This window comes from Leiobunum rupestre, chromosome 8 (assembly GCF_980474605.1).
Source record: "Leiobunum rupestre chromosome 8, qqLeiRupe1.1.hap1, whole genome shotgun sequence".
In the NCBI taxonomy this organism is placed as follows: Eukaryota; Metazoa; Arthropoda; class Arachnida; order Opiliones; family Sclerosomatidae; genus Leiobunum; species Leiobunum rupestre.
The window spans coordinates 12,168,632-12,188,636 of NC_143391.1; the positions used below are offsets into that span (position 1 = coordinate 12,168,632).

A 20,005-nucleotide genomic window follows, 5' to 3' on the forward strand; every position below is an offset into this window, starting at 1 on the left:
AAATTCCTAATGGGGTACGCTCACGTCGTCAGTGGCGTACCGAGGGTTTGTGGCGCCCGGTTCAAAATGTGTATATGGCGCCCCCAATTAAAGTAAATTAGGAACAAGTATTCTTTACACACTACTTTAATTATATTGAAATATAAATGATTTGAACACGATGAATTTACTGGATTTAGGAGACTCTACATCGGCATCTCTTTTCCTTTTCCGATAATAATCGCCATTCGCTTTACGTTAAGACATTTTCTACTAAAACACTTTTATTTAAAGTTAGGAACTGTGTCAATAATAGTCCAGTTTTTAAAAATTGTAATTTTTTTTTTATAAATAAAACTATTACTGACACTGGTCCTAAATTTTACCGTTTGTTGTATTTTAACAAAACTAACGTGAAAGGCTTAGTTTTTTTTAATTACTAATATGTTAGGCACATTGAATAGTTCTGCTATCATAACTATTATAATAAACGATAATCATGTAACAATAGCACAAATATAAACTTACTTTTTAATCGATTGCCCCAATTTGGGTTTTGTTTTGATTGTTTGTTACGAGCTTTAAAAATATTAAGTAACAGAAACTTACACCTAATAGATAAGTACCTATAATTATCTGCTGAATTCTTGATAAAATTATTTATAAAAGTAAGAGACTCTTTCTGTTAAAGTCTGTTAAACCATGGACTGTAAATTTTAGAGGACGAGTAAAGCCTTGCCTTCCCCTGTAGAATTTTGGTTTCCCCGAGCATCAATCACTTCGAACTAGAGAGAGAGAGTCCGTCAAGGTCATTTGTACCACGCATAGAGATAGACCCCCCCCCCCCCCCGCATGTTATCTGGAAATCTGGCCGACCGAATGACACGCGCTTTAGTTTTTATTATGATCTTGAGCGACGCCCGTCAGCCTGATCGGTGAACGGGGCGTAAAATACCTCGGGAATACCGGTCCTCTAAAATTTACAGTCCGTGGTTAAACAACTAGAAATCTCCAATTTCTCCATAATGGCCTTTCGATATAGACTACATTCTAAAATGACGATTTGGACTAATTTCTCAACAAACAAGTTGCTTTTCTTCCTTACTTCTTACGTCGTTGGTTCTGTTCTAACGATAATTTAATATTATATACTAATTAAATTCCCAACGAGATCGAATACAGATCATTGAATTGGGAATAATACTGCTAGAATTACAATTATGATTTCGGTTACCATGGTTACGCGGGACCTGTTCTGATAAGACTGTATGAAATTCATCTTTATAATTAGGTGGTAGCGCCATCTATACTTTGTAAAGTTATATGGCTAAAAATAAATAATTATTAGCTAACTCACCGTAACCTGAGTTAAAAAGGATCGTGTTGACATAATAAAATTATTTTTAAACAACTTCAAAGGTTTGTTTGTTACGAGTAATCATACATTTCAATTTCGCATCAGATTCGCGAAAAAATTCAATTGCAATATAGTTTCCACCACTAGAGACAGATGCCGCCACGGTAGAACGATAAAGTTGATAAAGTCTCCTTATTGAACGAAATAGGTCCCGCGCCAGCCAGATTTGGTTGTACCTCTATTTATTCCCAACTCAATGATACAGATAAGGCCGTTCTTCGACAGAGTTTTTTTAAAGCCGTTGTAAACTGAGAACTACACGGAGGGAATTAAGTGAAATACGCCGCCATTAATAGTTGGATAACACTGAATACACGACGACGACCATTATCAGTTAGACTACAGTGCTACGGGAAATTAACCTTAGACTTAGTTAGTATAGTCAAATCAATATTTGTACCAGATTACGTCCCATATTATTGTTTCTGCTACAGCTTAAACTTTCAACTTGGCGCACGTGGAAGGGAACTAATATAGTAAAGCGAGGTACACGAAAGGTGATAATATATTTTGTACAGCTGGACAGAACTAAATATAATATGTAAATAGGACATATTTTATTGATTTTGTTTACTTACTTTTTTCTAGGGGCACAATAATATTTTTAAGTGGGCACCGAGACTTTTTGAGGGGCACAACGGGGCACTCTCAGATTCTTTTTGAGGGGGCCAGGCCCCCTCGCTGGCTACGGGCCTGTGGATTAATCAAACGGACATAGATTCTTCTTAGGTGAAAGTTGAACTAAGTTCTAGCGCGTCGCGTCGCGACGGTGGCGCCGCCTGGATTAAAAAAAAGGAAGCTCAACATCCATTTTAAAAACAAATGCCCTTGACAGTGTGCCTTTAAGGCTCGTCCAATGAAAGGTGTACACAACACTGCGATAGCGTGTTTAAAGACCTGGTGTGGAACTTTCTAATCGAAGTCGTGTATTTGCCAGAATTAATAAATAAGTGTGGAACTTTCTTATCGAAGCCGTGTATGGTCCGAAGTAATAAATAAGTGTGGCACTTTCTTATCGAAACCGTGTATGGTCAGAATTAATAAATAAGTTTGGCACTTACTTATCGAAGCCGTGTATGGTCAGAAGTAATAAATAAGTTTGGCACTTACTTATCGAAGCCGTGTATGGGCAGAAGTAATAAATAAGTGTGGCACGAAATATTAAAATCGCCTTCTTGGCGAACTTGTTATACTATTGGCAGGAAATCGATATCCTTTTTTAAAAAAGGCTAGAATAACGGATAATATGTTGGAGGCCAACCGCGCCACATAATTTGGACCGTTTTTTTGACACAAAATATGGACAGTCTGTCCTTCATTTTGATTAACTACTTACAAACAAAATTAATGAGTACGTTTCGAAAATACCACCTTCGGCTGCGATGCAGGCTTGGGCGCGAACAATCATATTGTCGAAGGCGGCTTCAATCATTTCCGGGGTTACTTCCCGGCAAGCGCTTACAATTCGTTGACGCAGCTCTTAAAGGGTCTCAACCGGAGTGGCGTACACCTTGTCCTTGACGAAGCCCCAAAGACAGAAATCCAACGGAGTCAGATCGGGCGACCTTGCTGGCCAGTGTACGGGACCGTTCCTCGCTATCCATCGTTGTGGAAATTCGTAGTTTAGGCATAGACAGTATATATCCCTAAGGGGACGAGAATACGCTCTGATTTTTAGACCCCCACCACAGTCGCTTTGCGGCCAGCTGCAAGAGTTCGTGTCGATGCTAGGGCCCCAACCGAATAAAGACGGCCGTACTTTAAAAACGGGAACTTTCAAGGTCATTTGAAGCGCTTAGAAGCTTACGTGTTTCCCCCCCTCTTTCAATAACAGAGCGTCAGTGAGAGAAACAGCGACGTTAATGCAGTGGAAGGTAGGCGATTTCTCGTCCCCTTAGGGATATATACTGTCTATGGTTTAGGTAATCTCTCACGGCTCTGTGGTAATGAGGCGGGGCACCGTCTTGCTGAAACCCCAGTCTTGCTCGTTGCACCAACGGCAGTTCGTCAAGTTGTTGTTCTAGCTCATTTCTCAAGAAATCTAAATCAGGGTTGCCACGAAATTTTCAGATTCAAATTCCCTGTTTTCCCTGACCATTTTAAGAGATTTTCCCTGACTTATTAAAGCCAAATTTTTTCTTTTATATTTTACTTTTATCAGAAGTTAATAAATTTAGATGGCCTTATATTTCAGTAAAAAGGTTATTGCAATGTTGAAAAAATTAGCCAAACTTTCAAGGAAATAAATGATAATCGTGGAATTTGTCATACATCTAGAGACAAATACAAATATTGTGGAACTGTCCTGTACATTTAAAATTTTAAAGAAATGAATAAAAACCACTATTGCACAGTAAAATAGTTTTGTATTCGCCTGACGACGACGCCGGTTAGTGCGCCGAAACAGCCGTAGCGTTTTAATAAACAAAACTATTTTACTGTGCAATAGTGGTTTTTATTCATTTCTTTAAAATACATCTAGAGTTAAATTACCTTCAAAAAGTGCCCAGATAAAATTGAATTCCCTGACTTTTCCCTGTATTTTTACCAATTCTTAAAATTCCCTGACATTTCCCTGACTTTTTAGGCCCATTTTTAAATTCCCTGTTTTCCCTAACGCGTGGCAACCCTGTAAATAACTCTGGCCATTTAGATTTTGCGGTAAGAATACCGGACCAATTAACCGGTTTCCAACAAGACCAATCCAAACATTCAAGCGCCCAAATTGAAATTGGTGACGGTGTTCATATCCCCAGTGTGGATTTGTGTCTTCCCAAACATGATTATTTTGGTGATTGTAAGGGCCGTCTGTTGCAAACGAGGATTCATCCGAGAATAGCATGTTGCGGAGGAATTGGGGGTCGTCGTGCACGGAATTTAGCAGCCAGTTGCAAAAATCCAGCCGTTGTTGAGCGTCTCATCTCGTAAACCGTGGTGAAGAGTTGCTCTGTAAGGATGGTACTTATGCCTATGTAAAATTTCCCAAATGCGAGTTTTACTGCAAGCCAAATTGCATTAAAGGCCGACTACATAAATCTTCGGTTTACTCTGTCTTTCACTGGAAGTTGGCTTACTGCAAAACACGTGTGCCATGTCACTTTTTCAAGTCATATTTTGTCAGTGAAAAAGACGTCTATTTTTTTCACCCAACGCTATTTGTACGTTTTCGGTAACGCTCTACAATTTTCTCATTGACAATTTTCTTATAGCACCTAGCGGTTAAAATTTAAATTTTCAAAAAACGTGAAAATATTTTTCGATTTAGATGCAATTTTGGTAGAAAGTGTCCCCCGGCACGTATAATGTACAGAACAAATTTCAACTTTCTAGAAATCATAGTTTTTGAAAACAATCACTTTTTCGAGCAAAAAAAAACACCCTGTATTACTTGATCAAAGTGAAGCCGAGAATACCTTTAACCCATGTGGCTGTGGAAATCAGAGAATGCATAAGAGCTTGTGGAGCCATTCTCTTGGTCGGAGTAGTGGCGTACTCTATTTTAATTATGGTTGTGAGGTTACGAAATATTTTCAAAGAGTCTGGAAGACGTTTCTCCAATAAAGTATTGGAGACATGACATTGTAAGGACAAAACACAATTCTTGTAAAGTTCCGAAAAATAATGATGAATTTATTCAAGTGTTTTTCTCTAATTCCTCGAAGTACTTAGGTCCTGATGGGAACTAGTTAACCAAATAAATTTGGGCATTTATCTAAAGGCGTGACTAAATTCAAACGCCGTTGTTGTCCTTCAACTTCATGTGGCACCATCACTTTTGGAATAGTCAACGTGAATTAACAAAAAAATGTTGCTTTAAAAAAACGTTACGAAATGTCTAGAGCTGGCTTATTACCCGAAGTACACTCACCATTTTAAATAATAGCATGACCCCTCTTAGTTTTTACTTAAATTAAGGTATTTCTTTCATGTGACCCGTATTTTAGTTTCCATTTAAATCAAGGGTGTTTTCTCGTTTCATTTATTTTCCTACTAAGAAATCCAGGCTACCTAATACGGAATTTTAAGGCAAATGAAAAGATTGGTGAAAACCAAGAAATTATTTTTGCCAGAAAAATTGCATAGATGTAGACTGTGCACATATAAAATATAAATTTTAATTTTACAATTTCAAAAATGATCCCGGTAAAGTTGTTTAGAAATCACAGCGATCACGAGGAGGGATCAAAAAATTTAATTTAAAATAGGGATTTTGGATAAGGCTCAATTTCATTCCATAACTTAAAAAAGTAGAACAACATTACTAGCTGTATAATTGTACTCACGCGAAAATGTTTTTAAAACATAGAATTTTGTACTTCTTAAAAAATAGTTGAAAAGAAGTATAACTGGAGAAATATGTCTACGATTTTACTAAACAGTAAACATAGTGGACAGAAATATATTTTTTTTTGGTAATGTATTGTTAACTGTTCATTAATATAGTTTTGGTTTGATAAGTGCCAATGTATGCTTTAAACTATTTCTTTTCATTGTATATTTCTATGTTTAAATACGTTCATTTTTAAATTGAGAGAGAGAGAGAGAGTATATATATATATATATATATATATATATATATATATATATATATATATATATATATATATATATATATAATTTATAAAATTTAACAAATAAAACATTTCAAGAAATATATGTGTGTATAGTTCTTAAGAAGCTCAGCTACGCCGAGTAAAGAAGGTGATATATAGGTAGACCTGGGTCATTCGTTGCGGCCAAGAAGGGACAGGTATTTGAGTGGCTAATAAACAGTTTTAAATGTAAATAAATTCCAATAAAGTCTAGTTTTTGGGGTTACACACATACGTAATTAACGAGGCCTTATAGTGACCGACGCTGTATGTATATATCAAAACACACTAAAAACTACATAACCGTAATGGCAACTGCAATTGTTTACTACCCGTAAGCCGCGTATTTGATTAATAAAAAAAAACGTTGAAGTTGTAACAAAGTGTACAATTATCATCTTATGTATAGCTGTTTTCCTTTTCAGCCTATATATAGCGGCCATTTTTATTACCTTTCATTAATCACTAATATTCGCAAACGATGCGCGGAAAAGGCTTTAAAATACTACAGTATTAGTTACATGTATAAAGTACACAAAAGAGGACTATTTTATAATAATTGTTTTTCTGATTAGAAGGATAAACTTTCACCGATTGTCAATACACTATAAACACTTAATTTTTAAGGTATAATAAAGTTCGCGTTCGGTCTTGGGCTAGTACGACGCCGTTCTCAACACTTATACAAGCGTGACTATTTTACAGGTAATTATTGTAAACTTTAGTCTAAATTTGATATATTTACTAGACAGTGTACTTTTCCACTAAGTAACCATAAAAACAAGTTTTAATAAAAATTATTATTTAGTTTTAAATATATTTCGCCGACTAACTTCAAAATGGCCGCTATATATAGGCTGAAAAGGAAAACAGCAATACATAAGATGATAATTGTACATTGGTGTTGTACACTTTGTTACAACTTCAATGTTTTTTTTATTAATCAAATACGCGGTTTACGGGTAGTTAACAATTGGGGTTGCCATTACGGTTATGTAGTTTTTAGTGTGTTTTGATATATACATACAGCGTCGGTATGTATACGGTAGCCTCGTTAATTTCGTATGTGTGTAACCCCAAAAACTAGACTTTATTGGAATTAATTTACATTTAATACTATTTATTATCCACTCAAATAACTGTCCCTTCTTGGCCGCAACGAATGACCCAGGTCTACCTATATATCACCTTCTTTACTCATATTATAGGAAAAAGCTCTGCTAAGCTATGTATTTATATGTGATAGGAAACATTAGGATTTTTTTTCAAAATTATAATTTATTGTTGGTGAATATTTGTTTTAGTGAGTTTCTTTTTTTAGAGGGCGCCACAGAAGCTTCTATTGGCTTAGGCGTATTATTATGTACTTTTTTATGAAATAAAATAAATATAATGTTACAACGCACCGAACCAAAACACAGATATATATCGGCGACGCTCATCGCGCGACGACTATACTCTTTAATACAGTGATTTCAGTATCACGTGACACGACGTCACCTATGCTTTTTCCCATAGAGAAAAAATGCCGCACAAAATGGCGACCATAGCCAAAGCTACGAACTGAAACTACTCTATAGTACAAGGGTCGGTCAGAAAAATTTGGAAATTCCGCCAAAAAATCCACAGAAGTATCAACAAAATATACAAATCCAACCAAAATACAGATCCGTGGATTTCTAAGGCTCCACAAATCCAAGTGAAAAACCAAAACCCACAAATGCATTTTATTTTGAAATTCTGGACATGTTTTCTGAATGCCCGCTTTCTCGATCGAAAATTTGCTTCGAAAAGTTGGGCGTCAACGGCAAATCGTTACTAGTTCACCGCCGCGATTCTTTTGTTTTTCCCCCGCGTAGTTTAAAACCCTAATATCAGCCAAGTTTATGTACTAATGGGGTTACCGTGACAACCAGCTGTTCATTACAGATATAGGAAATTTTATGTCCGAATGAAGTTACTGTAACCTCGCGCGTACTTGGCATTTTGTTATTATACATGATTATTTTATCATAATACCATTTAATAACTTGTTCAAAAGCAGAAATTTGTATAATTACGCGGCAACAAAGTTGAACAAACTTATTTTTTCATAGGGGTTGGAGCTAAAAATGAAAACAGTCAAAATAACGGGGGGAAATGTATGGTGGGTTAGGGCATGGTTAGGGGTTACGCGGGTATTTCCGTTATTTTAATAAGATTTGAAAAAACCCGACGTTGCATTTAATTTATTTTTTATTTTCGATGCCACAAATATGTGAGGTCAATAAATTTGATATATACTCTGCCCGTACATATCCAAAACTTATGTAAACAAATATATATTCGAAGCTTGTAGCTCATGGGTGTGGCCTGTTTTCGTTACCGAGGTAACGAGTTTAGGCCGGCCATGACGGTCACGTGATTATTTGACCCCACAGGATTTTCTTCAAGCAGATAGCAGACTAGCAGAGCAGAGAACCATTTTTTATATGGAGATATTTGGAATTATATAAATCAGTTTCATGTTTATTAAATGGGCATAGCACCGAGGGATATAAATTAGTTAGAGTGCGACAAATTCAATCAATTTCATCAAGGGGTGTAACCTTCTTACCTCTCTTCTAATAGCGTTTTCCATTTGATTGCTCGAGATTCGCTCCGAATCTGTCTCTGACGTCATAGAACTCGCCCCAATCGACTAGAGTAAACCGAAAATGGAACATTCCATGAACATATTTGAATTTTCGCGTCTTGGTCTGCCATTTTGCCAACAAAACTAATAGCGATTTCCATTGGGAAGCTCCGAGAGCGCCCTGAAATCGATTTCGACGTCACAGCTCGTGTCGAGATTTCCAAGGATCGCGGTCGAGCGAGTTTCCCAGTGAAATACAACCTCGTTTTAAAAGCAACTCTCGGGGCGAGCATTTTCGATAAACTTTATTAATCATCCATGGTTAAGCCTAGGCGTAAAGGAGAACTTACTTCATTTTCGGAGTAGGAATATACCACATCCTCTATATATCTTATTATTTTAGGCCTTTATACTATTTCCGGCGTTTGCCTTAAAAGAATTGCCTTTATTTCTTCGTCGGAACTATCCGAAGACGATTCTATAAACAAATAAGCAGCCCGAATATTTATTGTCCTATCTAGTTCCGCCATTTTTAAAAATCACGAAAACCGCTCGAAATCTGTCGATCCGTCGAATTTCTCGGATCAAAATTTTCGCTCTCAGAGCGCTCGCTGTGAGAGCGAGATTGCCAGTGGAAGACACGGATCTCGTCGCGAGCTGCTCTCGATTTCCCAGTGGAGGACGAAATCTCATCACGAGCGCTCCCGGAGCGCCCGAAATCCCCCAGTGGAAATCGCTATAAAAGGAACACGCAAAAATTTGCTCTGATCTAGATCTTGATACGTTGATCTGTCGAAATCGGCAGATCAGATTTGGCCGATCTCGGACCATCCGAGAGCGGGAAATGGAACACGCGAAACTTGATCGTAGCAGATCCGAGCACGCAAATGGAACATAAAATGTTGATCAGATCGATCTAGAGCGCTCGAGAGCAGTCAAATGGAAAACGCTATTAGTTACCATCTCTAAGTGGTTACTTTTCGCCTGTTCTCGGACTAAAAGTGTACTCTTTTTAACCTTTAACGTTTTATTCGCCTGTTCCAAGGATACGAATTACTCTGCCCCATAAACTATTCGCTTATTCCAGAGTATTAGGGCTACTCTTTTTACTCCTTCTGAAAAGGTGTAAAGAGAAGAAATCGGATTTTGTCGTCTGCTAGCCAGAATTTATCGTTTAGTAAATGACGGTATCGCTAGGTTATTACAACACAATCTTTCAGAAATATTGATGGAGTAGGCACTAGTAAAATCTTTGTATTCATGATTACTACTTCCACTAGATTCTCATTGTTTTCTTTAAGCGATTTCACCTTCGATTAGTACACCTTATTACTTAGTAGGGAGCTGTTGGCTCGCGTGGCATGTAGGGCTTGCTACCACCCTCCTACGCATTGTAATCCGGCCACCTGTTTAAAGGCATAATGAAGTCGCTAGATGACTTGGGCCTAAGGTGGTGCCTTGGGTATTGGCCTAGCTGATTATTATTATTATTATTAAGTAGCTACCCCCTCGAATAATATGAAAATCTTGGTCTACCAAACCAAGTCACTGAGTAAGATATGGTTCAATAAACCTCTATGTTCCATTACATATTTAAATTATTTATCACTGATTCTTCCTCACTAACCATACCAAATAAAACTTAATGAGGCGTAATACCAATAAAAAAATTACAAGCGTTGTGGTATTTATATGGTGACCATGTTATAGCTCTATAAATAGAATCTTATAGACTTATATGAACACAAACCAGTAAAATTTTACCAGACTTTCATTGTTTCCTTCAAAATTCTTCTCTTTAAATTCAATTTGCAGTTCTTTTTGACTTAAGAGTGTGCAATTCTTCACGCAAGCATAAATTATCATTCTCTAGAGCCAATATATCACACATTGAGAGTTCAGTCTGACATTCTATGCTGTGCTTATAATTGTAGGGATCTGTATTCATAGTAGTTGACACTGAACCATTGGTGGTTGACGTTGAGATATCCTTGGTTGAGACTGAACCATCTGTAATTGACGTTGAGATAACCTTGGTTGAGACTGAACCATCTGCAGTTGATGTTGAGATATCCTTGGATGACATTGAACCAAAACAAAACTGAGTAGAATGATCTGAAATTGAAGGTGAGTAATCCATAGTGGTAGTGAAGACATCCATTGAAATAGGTAAAATGAAAGTTTCACAATCCAAAGGAACAGCAATTGAATTTTGCCAGTTTATGATAGGCTCACTATCTGATTCAACATTTTCTTTAACACTCATGAAAGTCTGCGTATGCACCAGTTCCAAAGGTACTACTGCTGCAGTTACTTCAGCTGAGCAGTTGGGAGATTTGAGTTGCCTTGACTGAGGGATGTTGATATCAAAGAATGAATGTTGTTTCATTTTAATATTTTGTAGAGAATCATTTTTGACTGTAACCTTTTCATTTTCATCATCCAATCTCAGAGTTGGTACCCAGTCAGGATTTGACACATCAAATAGTTTGGCTGGTTTACCTACAATTGATTTTGTATTAAAACCCAGGTTTAATTCTATTATTGGCATCATAGCATTGGGTTAAGCTTAGACTTACCAGAAACAAAATGTAATCCACAAACTACTGTACTTGGATTTGCAGTGTGCTCATTAACATCCTCACGATTAATAATCTCAAACCACTTGAGCCTTCGTAATGACGATAGCTCTTTAGTTTTATCGCACTGATTAGTAATTTTGGCTGGTATTCGAAAATATGATATGGTACTTTTCCAATTTCTTCTACTGTTACAACTATTGATGATACACTTAGACATTTCAGAATTGGTAATATTAAACGCAATTCAATAATTTAAACCTAGACCAATCTACGTAGCGTAAAATTATTAGAAAACGACAAAATGTTCATGTCAAAACTAAATTCGTAAATTTGCATGTAGAATTTGACGTAGAATAATGTCATGGTGGTCGTATTAAGGCGGAGCTTAGAACTAAGCCTATGCCTACGATATCCTTCGTAAAATACGAAACGGTCTAAGCACATTCATTATGGAACTTTATTAAAAACACACCCACGTGTGGTTATCAATTTTAGCAGGTTTACACTGTCAGGTTCGGGTAGGTATTTTATAATGCAGTTGGGGTAACTTTTCCTTATTTTTAAAATCGTCACTCTTATAGCCCCGTGATTTTAATTGAGCAGTCCAATCACTTAATCAACCGAGATCTTTTTAGTATAAACTATATATCGACATTAAACAATTATACAGGGAGGCTCTTACATGATGTAGGCAGTTATTGGTGGATACTACTGCATAGTCAGAGGCTTCAATTATAATACTAATAGGAATCAGTTTGCAGATATCCCAGGGTCGCTTTACTTTTAGCAAGTGCCAAACAAAACAATCCCTCTCTTTGCGCCGCGCTACTTTTGCCATCTATGTGCAGCTTTAGTAAACTACTTAAAAGGAAGCACCTAACGCCATCTTAAATCTTATCAGACTCAGACTGATACATTGTTGTCAAATCGTTCGTGGGATTTTTTATGAATTTTAGAGGAATAGGATAAACTTAAAGTGATTTTTAAGAAAGCTTCTCCTGTGTTTTGAAAGTGTTAACACGTTTTCTGTATGGAAACCTTGGGGGACGCTGGTCTATAATAAAATATGAACCTTTGTAATGAATAGGAAAATGGGAAAACTATAATAATGAGAACACTACACAAACCAAATATAACTATTGCATCTTTCTAATCTTTCTAATTTGAGTAAAAGTTAAAACGGATGGGGGGGGGGTTCAAAAGTTAATTAGCCACAAAAGTATATTAAAACAACCCTTTTTAATGAATAGTAAAAATCGGTAGACTAGAATGATAAAAACACTAAACAAACCAAATATGACATCCTATTGCATCTTTCTGATCTGAGTAAAAGTTTGAGATCGACGTAGTTGCAGCCAATTGCAATACGTAAAGAAAATTAAGAAATGAAGGCAACTTAATTCTGCATTAAGAACAGTAAACAAATCCGGATAACGAGATGGTTTGCGAAAAACCAAGGGAGCCACGCTCAAGACAATACAGCCTGATAATGAGCTCAGCATCTATTAAATGCAATAACACAAACACTCATTAAAAATGTTATGAATACCTAACTAAAAAAAATACGAGTTGCAAAAACTAAGAACAGTGAATTCTAACCAAACATTCCCAGTGCATTTTTTAAACGTTAAGTTAAATCAAAGCACACTCACAATCAGTTTGACATAGAGCCGCTGTTTCTTTAGTCGAATCCAAGAGTCCTTGTAAGATTGAATGGCAACAGCGCCAAATATCACAGTCAATGCGAAGTATGGGATGTTCAGACCATCCTTGATAAGTAACGGATGCAAACTGAATGTTGAAACCACCGAGAACCAAGTAGTTAAAATTGGGTGTTCATCCATCAACAGCAGAAACGGTCTATTAGTAAAATATAATGATAAAATTAATTCTTTATCAACTAATATTATTTTGACTAAAAAAATTACATTGACACAAGTAAAATACTTTTCTCGTGAACTTGATACGAAAATAAGAAAAATGCCAGTGAACAATTGATCTGAGGGACAAACATTTAGTAAATTCCTGAATGAAGTCATTAAATAAAAGATAACTATCAAACCAGAGAAAGCTTAAAAGCACTGAAGTTGGGGTTTAGAAAAAGGTGCCAAGCTGATGGTAGGCACGCTAAAAGGGTTGATACACCACTGATCAGAACCAAAGAATGGTTGGAGAAGATATTTCTTAATTTTAAAACAACCGAAACAGCACACCAAAAGTTTGCAACTTTATCCTAGGAAAAATCAACATTTAAAAAGTTTATCAAAAGAATTTTAAGGGAAAATTACACCCCTCAATTGGAATTTTGCAACTATCAATAATAGCAAGAAAGAAACCAGATTTTGGTTGTTTCCCAGTAAGCTAGTCACAATTTTGGTCAAATAAAAATGCTTATAGCTTCCTTGTTATTATTGATAACGGCAAAATTCCAATTGTAGCTATTCACTATTTTTGACTGCATTTCTACTGATAACGTTCCTTTAAAAACTCTTACTTCATACAATCCTCGGGCCACTGGGAATAATCTCTTAAGAACCAGAAATGGGGTTTCTTTATCCATGATAAATGGTGTCCAACACACTGCAAATGTTGCCACAACTATAAGTCCCAATGACACAAACCTTTTCGTTCTATATATTACATTTTTATTACAAAATATTTTGTAACTCAAGGAATACTTATTAAATAATATACATACCCTTCAACAATGCCCTTTTTAACGCAGCTTCCAAATAGATACGCAAAAAATGGAATTGCATGATAAAGTTCCATTTGCTTATAGTTTAATGCCAATACAAATGTTGACGATGCAACTAAATCCAATTCCATGTAGATGAATAAGACTGCCCACAAAAACAGGCCCAAACTGACGCAGTTGTACTGAAAATGACCATGATCAATGACAATTAATCCTGGGTACAACAATGTTAGAGTAATAGCTATGGCTTTGTTTCTGGCTTTAAATGGATTGGATATAATATTCCAAAAGAAAACAATGGCAGTGAAATAAATTGCGACATCAGCAACAAGAACTGTAGTTCGCATGAAAAGTTTATGATCTTCACTCTCATAGCCCCGTGATTTTAACAAAGCAGTCCAATCACTGTTAATCCACTGGGCTCTGTTTTTTTAATGAAATTAGTGACAACTATATATCGACATTACACAATTATACTAGGCATGCTCTTACATGTAGCCACAAAGAAGACTATGGTAGGCCGTTAATGGTGGATAGTCAAGGCCCCAATATTCTAAATCATTGAGAGTACTATTCTTGTACCATTCTCTCTCGGGAAGATTCACAGTAACTTCCATCCAATGTCTTTGGGCTTCATAATCACCATACAAAGGTGGCTTACCAGCTCCTAAAGTAAGAAATAATACCTTTTAACTTCATCGTATTCAGGAAAACTTATACCAGAAGCCAAGGCTTAACAAATGTCAAATATGTCATGTGCGTGTCAATACAGCAAAGGCCTCTGAGATATTTTAATAATTACCGGAATAGGAATAAATAGAAGCGCTCCAACGAGTATATAATGAAAACAATATTCCAAAATACAAAACAGCATCATGCCTCGAAAAATACATCATGTCAAATAGGTCATAAATAAGATGAAAATGGATTGCATTAAACTCATGAAACGAAAACCCAACAAAATTTCGTAAAGGCTGTTCTAGCGCAAAAAAACCCAACAAAATTTCGAAATGTCTTCTACCGCAAAAAAAGGAGAAATATCGCCTTTATTATTGGGTATTTTGAAGCACACAAACAGCGTGACGTTTTATCATATTTAACCAATGAAAATCAAATAGATTGAAATGTATAATACGTGACGTCATCTTAATATAGTCATTGAAAAAAAACTACAAAGTGTCAGTGTCACTCGCCTCCTTTGAAATATTTAAAAAATAGTTTAAGTTTTATTTGAAAATTTTATCGTAATTGTTCAATCAGTAAGTACAAATGTTCTTGCTTTATAAAAATATTACGTTAGAGTTCGATTTTGTTAAGGGTTCATAGGCTTTTAACTAAGACTTTGATTCTCTAAAAATCTGATCCTTCTTAGAAAACTTGGGTGAAATCCTTGATATAAGTTGGGTGTGGTGTTTCGTTACTACAAATTATGATTTAAAAATCTCAGTAAACAACTCCTACGTGATAATTTTAAATAAAGTTTAATTCATAAGTTAAGTTCATATGGTTTAGCTATTTGGCTTATCAGTGTTAGTATAAGGTTTTGCAATCGGCACTAAAATTTGTATTGTTAATTACATGACTTCCTCCGTATAATCCCCTTAATTTACCATTAAGACTTAGTAGTGAGCTTAGAAATCAATGTTGTTTTTATGCAAGAACCTCCCTTCAAGCTAATACTTATATCCTGTGTGCTTTATAGCACCGTAATCATATAGAAGTACAAAAAAAATAGGTCATATTGAAAGGCTTCTTTGTTTATATAGTGATTGAGTAAAACATGGTCAAATAAGGGAATAGCATTTTGCGTCTGGCAAAATAATTTTTGGGTTAACCCGAATTCTTATTTCCAACAGCATTTTAAAGGAAAAGGTCTTAAAAGCAGGATTAGATTTATTTTTGTTATATTATTTAGGATGTTAAAATATACTCTCTGGTAACTAGGGAAGTTTTTAAATTTGATTTTAAAGGTTATTGAGTGTTGTATTTAATTAATTGGAATATTTTTCTTATTTATAGGCAAAAGGCTTTCACCATGTCTAGTCGAAAAGCAAGAGGCCGTGGAGCCACTAAAAAGAGAGCGCAAAGGGCAACTTCCAATGTATTTGCCATGTTTGATCAGGCTCAAATTCAGGAATTCAAAGAAGCGTTTAATATGATAGATCAAAACCGGGATGGTTTTATTGACAAAGAAGATCTTCATGATATGTTGGCTTCATTAGGTACTTATTAATATTTTTGTACAGATATCAAAACACTTAACTTAACAAAATTTTAAATTTATGTAGGAAAAAATCCGGAGGATCTTTTCCTTGAATCAATGATGAACGAAGCACCTGGACCTATAAATTTCACAATGTTCCTGACACTTTTTGGTGAAAGGTTGCAGGGTACTGATCCGGAAGAAGTTATAAAGAATGCTTTTGCTTGCTTTGATGAGGAAAATGGTGGCTTCATTCACGAAGAGAGACTACGAGAACTACTTACCAGCATGGGAGACAGATTCACTGATGAAGATGTATAAATTATGTTGCTATTATCTTTAGAATTGCTAATGACATTTTCCTTTTACAGGTTGATGAAATGTACAGAGAAGCTCCAATTGACAAACACGGTATGTTTGACTACTTGGAATTTACCCGTATTTTGAAGCATGGGGCCAAAGAAAAAGATGACCAGTAGAAATATTCCAATTTGAATCTTAAAATTATAAAAATTATTCAAAGTATTTTTTCTTAGAGCTTTTATAACTAAGCTGTATTTAAGATATGTGCTCTTAGTATGATTTATACTTTAATAAACATTTTTAAAAGTAATTTAGTATACTGTTGTAAAAAAGTTAATTATACATTTTCATTTTTCAACAAGATTACCATAATACGCTGTAATAGTTTTTAGTTTTTTGTCCAGAATATTCTGTTCAATTTCCACTTTATTTCCATGACCAGCCATTTTCACTAACTATATATTATACATTATTAAACAATGAAGAAAACCAACTTTTTGCTCATTAAATACCTGATTATTGTTGCTGTTTCTTGGAACAAATAAAACTATGTTCTGGGTAATCTTTTGACAGAGCTCCATAATTTCAAAAGTAGCCATTATTAAGGAAATAAAAGCAATATTACCAAAAAAAACAATAATAAAGGATATCAGTTAGGAATGGTGTTGTTCAAATCATAGGTCTCTTCGTTCAAATATTCAGGTCCACCCCAAGGCATGCTGACAAAAACAACGTCTGCCCGCAAATATTTTCCAATTTCCATAAAATCTCCAACCACAAACTCTATTCTATGGGCCACACCATAGACATTGGCATTGTGACGTGCTAGCTCAATTTTCATTGGGTCTATATCAATTGCCAAAACTAACAAGAAAACCTTGATTAGCTATCGCTTCACTTTGATTACACTTACAAGGAAACTATCCGAGCTGTTTATCTCCGATTTTGTTCAAACTCGGGTGGTAGGTACACCTTTGTGTAACTTGAACATCTATCCCATTCTTATCTACCCATTTAGGGATTTTCAAGTTACACGGTCTACTTACCACCAGAGTTTGAAAGAAATCGGAGATAAACACCTCAGGTAGTCTCCTTGTTAGTAACACTTTAGATACCATGTTGGCATGTAAATGCAAACTGAATCGTGTTACCACCAGCACCACAAAATGCATCCACAAGATAGTCACTTTGACACCTCCTGGCAATGTGCTTACTTATTCTTTCTGGTGTCACAGAATACCATGACTCTAAATAAAATTGGAATATTTTAAATGAACATTGATATTAAGCCGCAAATACCACATAAAAATTTACCAGCATCAAGCTTGATTCCCTTGTCAAATTTGGAGAATAGTCTGTAACGTTGATGCCAATATTTAGCCAACTCTGGATTCAAACGCATTTCATCTGGTATTCCTTTACATTTATTATTTTTCTTCTTTCTGTTCATTTTATTACACCCAAATTCAGTGAAACTATCTTGTTTTGGTGGCTGTTCATTTATTGGTTTCAGGTTTAGATGACGAATTATATTCATTGGAATTGGAACGTCAGCTCCTTCAACTTGAACTAATAATCCAGCCTTTTTAAATTGAATGCTAAAGTCAGCACTTTCCTCCAAATCTTCTTCATGACTAAGAAATATATCAGTTAAGTTTATTATGCATTAAGTTCCTAATATTGAAATTACCTTCGTTTTTTATCAATTGACTTCTCTTCCGGTGGTTCATCATCACTTCCCTCTGCACAGTGTTTCTGGACTAATGCTTTTGACGATGCATGTCCTGAGTTAGAATTCCCTTGAGCAATATTTACATCTGTAGAAGTGTCAATACTATTTTCATTTGAGCTTTGGGGTTCATTTGTGTCATTGCCGTGTTCTTTATAAAACCTTTCCTTTTCTTCTTCACAGACAATCACCCAGTGTTCATTCCAGAGATCTTCCCAAAGTACATCATAGTCAGAGTTGCTATTCCCATTGGATTCTGTCTGTAATGAAGTAGGCATACTGTTTGTTTCGCTACAATCTTGAGCACTGTCACTATACATATAATCAGAATATTTCAATTTCCATGATTCCAAAACTAAGGTATAGCCATTATCATTCCAAAAATTATTAAAAGCTTCTTCTAAAACATTCAGAGTGGATGTTGTTGTCATTGATACTGATGAATTAAAGGCTTGCAATTGCCAAATAAATCTATCTTGAAGTTCTAAAGTTTCAAATATTAAATTTATAGTTCTTTCTGGCAATGTTTGTATTCCTGAAAAGGTATTCAATTGAACAGATGAGTTAGTAGAACATAACTGGATTGGGGGGAATATGAATCCTTTCAATAAGCAAATCACAAGATTATTTCTAAACGATAATTCAGTGTAGAGTATATCCTTCAGAAAACCAAATTTTGCCTCAAGCAGCCTTGTCCAATGAGCCAAAGACAAAATATCACAGATTTTATTTATGTTCACTTCATTTTCAATGCTCAGACACTGTATTCTTCTCATGAAATTATCTATATTAAGATTATTGTTTAACCTAAATTTAGATTTATTCTTTGATTTTTTTTTCTTTTTTGCTTTGATTTTGGTAGCATTTTTATTTGTCTGCATGTTTGTTTGCTTCCCAAATGAAATTGGTAACCCCATTCTCTCCATCAACATTATTTCTTCTGAATCTACTGTTGTTTCAAGATATTGAGTCTCACATTGGTCACCATTACTATATAACCATATTATCGAATCATCAGTCTCTGAGAGATGACATTTTGTTATGTTTTCTGTGTCAGAAAATTCACATCCCCCAAGATCACGTTTGTCCAATTCATCTTCATCTTCACTACTTGACCAAACTCTAAGATTTAATTTGGGGTTTTCACAATTTTCACGAGGAAACTTGCTGCAGTGCAAAAACACTTGTGAAAAAACGCAAACCGCTTCGAAACTAGTAGATTTCTCATTGAACACAACTTCCATAAATAAAGGAGCTTTAAGCTTTCTTTCGTAGCTGTGAACCAAACCAGCGTGGCTTCCAAATAATGAATTTTGATCTTGGGGTTAGTCCATGGGTTAGTCCATGGGTTAGCCCTATAGTGCCGCTTGTAAGAACCTTGGGTGCAGCCAGGATAAGGGAGTCGTAAATTACGCGCTGTGTCCAAGCTAGGAGGATTCAAGTGTACCTGGAGAAGAATCCGGGGGGGGGGGGGGGCCACGGGAGCAGGCTTGGAAATAAGCGGTGGTCACTGGGTCAAAGACCAGTTTATTAATTGCTCAGACTAGTTTTTTTATTCAAAAGCTAGGGGTTCACTGGTCCAGTGTCCAGTTTATTAATTCAAAATTATCTACCGTATTATTAACCAACTGGTCTACGTGACCACTTAAATAATTCAAGAGTTGGGAGTCACTGGCCAAATAGACCAGTTTAGAAATAAACCTTATATCCAAGCCTGCACGGGAGAGGCTGCTCAAAGCCTCAAACCCTTGGACATAAAACTACAACGGAGCCATCTAGTGGGGAAAATGTGAACTATGACCACGTGTTAGGTTTAGGAACTGGATAAAAAATTATATTTTTATGGCACCTAGAATCGCTACGACAGTTGTCAAAGCAACAATATTTC

General features: G+C 35.7%; 4 protein-coding genes across 5 annotated transcripts; 1 reads left to right on the forward strand and 3 right to left on the reverse strand.

Moving 5' to 3' along the window:
- Positions 1-7,358: 7,358 nt before the first annotated feature.
- LOC149932410 (uncharacterized) lies at positions 7,359-12,301 on the reverse strand. Of its 2 annotated transcripts, XM_090157056.1 has the most exons (3): positions 11,182-12,301; positions 11,028-11,104; positions 7,359-10,952 (listed from the first exon to the last, which is right to left on the reverse strand). In XM_090157056.1, the coding sequence occupies exons 1-3, from the start codon at positions 11,399-11,401 to the stop codon at positions 10,407-10,409; spliced, it is 843 nt and encodes a 280-aa protein (XP_090013182.1). In that variant the 5' UTR covers positions 11,402-12,301; the 3' UTR covers positions 7,359-10,406. The 2 variants fall into 2 exon arrangements, with proteins under 2 accessions (XP_090013182.1, XP_090013181.1); XM_090157055.1 differs by having other exon boundaries at positions 7,359-11,104.
- Positions 12,302-12,404: 103 nt separating this feature from the next.
- gny (ALG6 alpha-1,3-glucosyltransferase garnysstan) lies at positions 12,405-14,862 on the reverse strand. Its single transcript, XM_090157054.1, has 8 exons — positions 14,685-14,862; positions 14,375-14,549; positions 13,883-14,305; positions 13,679-13,814; positions 13,247-13,417; positions 13,113-13,183; positions 12,837-13,044; positions 12,405-12,686 (listed from the first exon to the last, which is right to left on the reverse strand). Exons 1-8 carry the CDS (start codon positions 14,776-14,778, stop codon positions 12,489-12,491), a joined length of 1,476 nt encoding a protein of 491 aa, XP_090013180.1. The 5' UTR covers positions 14,779-14,862; the 3' UTR covers positions 12,405-12,488.
- A 1,039-nt stretch (positions 14,863-15,901) lies between these two features.
- On the forward strand, positions 15,902-16,699 carry sqh (Myosin regulatory light chain sqh). Its single transcript, XM_090157057.1, has 3 exons — positions 15,902-16,104; positions 16,171-16,400; positions 16,457-16,699. The coding sequence occupies exons 1-3, from the start codon at positions 15,918-15,920 to the stop codon at positions 16,562-16,564; spliced, it is 525 nt and encodes a 174-aa protein (XP_090013183.1). The 5' UTR covers positions 15,902-15,917; the 3' UTR covers positions 16,565-16,699.
- Positions 16,627-19,551, reverse strand: Tgs1 (Trimethylguanosine synthase 1). The gene is made up of 6 exons (XM_090157058.1): positions 18,079-19,551; positions 17,703-18,022; positions 17,504-17,635; positions 17,039-17,252; positions 16,901-16,979; positions 16,627-16,843 (listed from the first exon to the last, which is right to left on the reverse strand). Exons 1-6 carry the CDS (start codon positions 19,359-19,361, stop codon positions 16,736-16,738), a joined length of 2,136 nt encoding a protein of 711 aa, XP_090013184.1. The 5' UTR covers positions 19,362-19,551; the 3' UTR covers positions 16,627-16,735.
- Positions 19,552-20,005: the final 454 nt, after the last annotated feature.